The sequence below is a fragment of the Colius striatus genome, chromosome 5 (genome assembly GCF_028858725.1).
Source record: "Colius striatus isolate bColStr4 chromosome 5, bColStr4.1.hap1, whole genome shotgun sequence".
Lineage (NCBI taxonomy): Eukaryota > Metazoa > Chordata > Aves > Coliiformes > Coliidae > Colius > Colius striatus.
Window position 1 is genome coordinate 27,040,028 of NC_084763.1, and position 4,453 is coordinate 27,044,480.

Genomic DNA, 4,453 nt, shown 5'->3' on the forward strand with positions numbered 1-4,453 from the left:
TTGCAAATATTTTTTTTTTTAAATAAATAAGTGAAATTAAAAGGTAGGATAACAAGTAGGTGAAGTAAGGTAAACAATTATGGAGCAAACTGTATTCTTGGTTAAAACCAATCTAGAATACACATCTGAGCACCTAATCTTGTCTGAGAAGATTTCAGAGGATAAAGCAGCCTCTTATGAGAATTCATCCTGCTTCCCTTCCATTGTTGCATCATCCCCTGCATCACTGGATGTTCATTATGCATTTCCTCAGCTCCGTACTTTCTCCAGTGTGGTAAAAACCACCAAATAAAAAAAATGTTCAAAAATATACTTCAAATCACAGTCCATTGATCTTATACATAATTTAAAACAGTTAATACAAAATTCATTAAAATATCAAAAAAATATATAAAAAATAAGTTTGACAGGGAGATTCACCTTGGCTACAGGTCTTCATTTTCTGCTAGGATCTCCCATCCCTGGCTTAGTCCTGGCTTTAGTGCATCTTTTAAGGATTCGGTGACAGGTACACACCGTATTAATCTTTTATGGTTTATGTTACCTCATTTGTGGTGCATTACTGTCTCAACAACTTTCTCCATTTACATTCTTGCAATATAAAATGCCTTTGGTTCAAATTGTCTTTGTAGTTTATGTCCTGGAAAAATTTGAAACTAAATACATAAGCAAGAGAGATTTTTTTCTGAAGAGACTGTGGTGAAAGGCTGCTCTGTCCTCTTTTGAACTCGTTTCCCACACAACAGTAAATTCGTGTGAAGAATGATACAGAGACGACGAATTCACATTTCTCCACTCTGTCTGAAGTATTTGCATTTCCCTAATAATTTTGCACCCTGCGGTGATGCATCTTTGCTAGCATTTGCCCTTAATTTATACCTCCGTGTCTTTAAACGAAATACTTGCTGCCTCACCTAAAATTAGCTCAAGTAAGTTCCATTCATTTGTGGATCGATCACAAATATTTGTCTGATCTCTCACCGTGCGTTTTTGTGTTAAAATTTTGAGCTCTTCGACTTAACTGTTAAGTTTGGATGTTCCCTAACACATATTTTACAGCTTCTCTTTGTCTGCTGTTCACTCAGCAGGTGTTTTAATGAACGATATTTGCCAGAAATAAGGGCGTCTCTGAGCGGCTTAGCGTTAGTCAAAATAAGAGCAGCCTCCCCGCGATTTGCTCTTTGTTTAGCCTTAGGCACACTATCAGGTCATTAGCACAATCACTTGTCGCAGAGGTGGCGATGGCGGTGGTGCCACAGCATGGGGAGAGCTCGGCTGTAGGACGGAGGAAGACTGAGGAGGGGGTCTTCTCCCTTCCACGGGGACGCCAGGGTCCCGCAGGGCCTCTCTCCGGAGCTGTCCAGCGCAGCTACGCTCCCGCGCATCGTCCGTAGCCCCCAGCTCAGCCAGTGTCCTGCCCGACCCGCCTCTGACAGCCGTAGGGACGGGACGGGACAGGAAAGGACGGAACGGGATGGGACGGGATGGAGGTGTGCTGGGAAGGGAAGGGTCTTTCCTGGGGAATCTCTCCTAGGAAAAGGGGATGTGTCGTTGGCTCGCTGTGTTGTAAATGACTGCAGATCCCGGTCCGCTGGGGGAAATATTTGCAGTCTTATAGGTAAACAGGAAGGATTTTCTCGGAGTGGGATCTTTCGGCCGCCCCCACTCGCCTCGTTTGATCCGATGGGCTTTGAAAACCATTTAGAAAATAGAGACTAATTAGCCCCAAAGCGAGAGTGACAACAACGCATGACAAAAGTGAAGATTAGGCTCTAAGGCAGCGCAAGAGTAATGGCCAGTCACTCCTAACTGAGCTGTGTGCACAAACGGTGTGCCAAAGAAAATAGATCCAATTCAACCTAGGTGTGTACAACACTGCCAGGGATTGCTGGGGTCGGGATGTTTTATTTAGAGACAGTCTATGGTGCGGGAGGGTGAAGGTACAAACCCCCAACCTCTTCCAGACTGCTAAGACGAAAGCAAAACAATCCCCAAAGTCCGTCCCCAAGGAAACCTCGATCAAAGAAAGGTATTCAGCAGTATCGGGTATACGGGTGTGTTTATATGCATTTCACGGTATTTTGAGCTATGTATCCAGCGTTATCAGTGCGTGCAGTCAGACTGAACCCTCTGTGCACCGCCAGTGACCGGGACAGCTCTACCAGGGGTGTAAGAACAACCGCTGCCTTGACTAGGACCAGCTTGTCCTCGTCTCATGGGCAGGAGGGAGGAGTTTCAAAGCAAGTGCTTTGAGATTACCCTGAACCAAAAAGAGGTTTACGAAATGGTCTTTCAGTGCCACGCCGGGAGGAAAAAAAAAAAAAAAAAAAAAAAAAAGAAAAAAAAAAGGTGGGGGGAAGTTTGAACTCTACTTGAAGGGGATTTAGGAGGAATGGAGAGACGATTCCAACAGTTACTACTGAGAATGCAATATCGGGTCCCCTACAATGCTTACTTAGGCTAATGGAGGTCCTGTCATTCAGTTTCCATTGCGCTGGGATACAGGGTAAACATTCCCCGGTGACCCTCTGCGTGCAAGTCCTCTCTTCAGGACATCATTAAAAGCATACATACACTTGCCTGACACCAATTGTCAGGCTGGTTCTCAGGGTTCAGAGATCCCGACAGAAAGCAGGAAAACAAGCCCAGTGGAAACCCGGCTCTGTGGCTGCGGGCTTTAAAGAGCCTGAAAATCGCTTGGTTGCGGGCGTGTAAGAAGAGATAGAAGTGCTCAGCAGGTAAGAGCGGAGGGTTTTGCCAAGAAGGAACTGTTCTTGATCGCTGTGACAGGATTGACTCGCTGGGGACTCCTCTCTCGGGAGCATCCACGCGTCCCCGAGGGGACTGCCTGTCTCCTCTCATCAGCATCACGGCGAGAAATTTTACAGCAGCTCTTTCTAGTCCTGCTAATCCTGTTATCCGGGAGGTTATAAATATTAACGCCGCTGCGGCTGGGGATGGGGGACTAGATTAAGCCCTCTCTGAAGTAAGATGTCAGCCAGCCTCTTCCCAGCCCACCAGAGCCCGGGGCTTCTGGATGAGCTGCACGGCAGAGCCCCGCCAGTGCCCTGTCCAAAGGAGCTGCTGGGCTCCTCAGTGCTGGATTTCGTGGCCGACCTCTCCCTGAGAGCCCCTCAGGGACTCCCCGGGACCGGACCGAGCCTGGGGGTCTGCAAGGTCACCTCCGGGCCGCCCTTCGGTGACAGAATCCTGTCCCTCCGCGAGGAGATGGCCCGGGGGCTGCCTCTAGCTGCCTTCGGAGATGGAGATCCCGAAGACGAGGAAGAGGAAGAAGAGAGGATGTGCAGCACTTCCCTCCTGAACAGACCCAGGAGAAAGCGGGTTATCACCTACGCCCAGCGCCAGGCTGCCAACGTACGGGAGAGGAAGAGGATGTTCAACCTCAACGAGGCGTTTGATCAGCTGAGGAAGAAGGTGCCCACCTTCGCCTACGAGAAGAGGCTTTCCCGGATAGAGACACTGCGCCTGGCCATAGTGTACATCTCCTTCATGACTGAGCTCCTGGACGGCTGCAACAGGCAGGAGGCGAGCTAGGGAGCGTCGGGGCCCGGAGGGACGGGGGCGGGGGCTGGGCGCCAGTCAGGATAACCGAGCAGGTGGCCCCGAGTGCCTCTCTCGACGCGGAGCCGCAACTCCCGCCTCGGCTTCTTACACGGCAGCCAGGACCATGAGGCGTAGGATACAAAACGAGGAGTGCTTAATGAAGCGTGCGTTGGGGACGGGGGAAGGAGTGAGGAAGAGAAGGAGTGGAGAGGCTCAGTATGTGTAGATCTGCTAATATATATCATTTTTTTAAAGGGAAGGGGGAAAAAAAAGGTATGAGGCCCTGTGGTTTGTTTTGAGTCTCCCGCTTGCAATTTTTGCAATTTGTTACTTTCAAGAAAGGCTCGTCCCGGACACCAGAGCCCTCCCAGTTTGTGGAGTGGATTCCCAGCAGGTTCAGTTGCCTGCTCAGCTGCCTACCAGGGACTGGGAAAATCTCGGCGTGTGCATTTTAACCTAGAGCTTTCTGCCTTTTTGAAAAATAAACATCAACTCCCTTTCCTTTGAAATCCAGCCTGCCAAGTCCATGTCGTGTGTCACGGGGCCAGTAAAGTGGAACATCTGGACACAACCGTTTGTTGTCACGGTTCCCTTCCCGGAACCAGTTCTGTCCGTGCGGCCAGCGTCTTTGCCGGCACTGATCGGGAGCTGTCGGCGGAGGGCCCGGCGCTGCCGGTGCTCCTAGTGCGAGGTGGCCCGGCGGGGCGAGACGAGGCGGTGCGGAGCGGCTGCCCGAGCCACCCCGCAGCCCCCCGGCGCCAGCACCGGCACGGGCGGGATGGGAAGCCGTCTGCGCCCTCCAGAGAGAGAAATCTTGGGAGCTTTTGAACTTTGATTTTAGGGAAAGACCTTTTCTCCCTGGCCGATTTCTTTTTCTTCCCCCCCCCCC

At 50.4% G+C, this 4,453-nt stretch overlaps 1 protein-coding gene across 1 annotated transcript; it reads left to right on the forward strand.

Annotated features, from left to right (window-relative positions):
* The first annotated feature begins 2,991 nt into the window (after window positions 1-2,991).
* FERD3L (Fer3 like bHLH transcription factor) lies at window positions 2,992-3,555 on the forward strand. Its single transcript, XM_010202318.2, has one exon. It carries the CDS (start codon window positions 2,992-2,994, stop codon window positions 3,553-3,555), a length of 564 nt encoding a protein of 187 aa, XP_010200620.2.
* The last annotated feature ends 898 nt before the right edge of the window (window positions 3,556-4,453 follow it).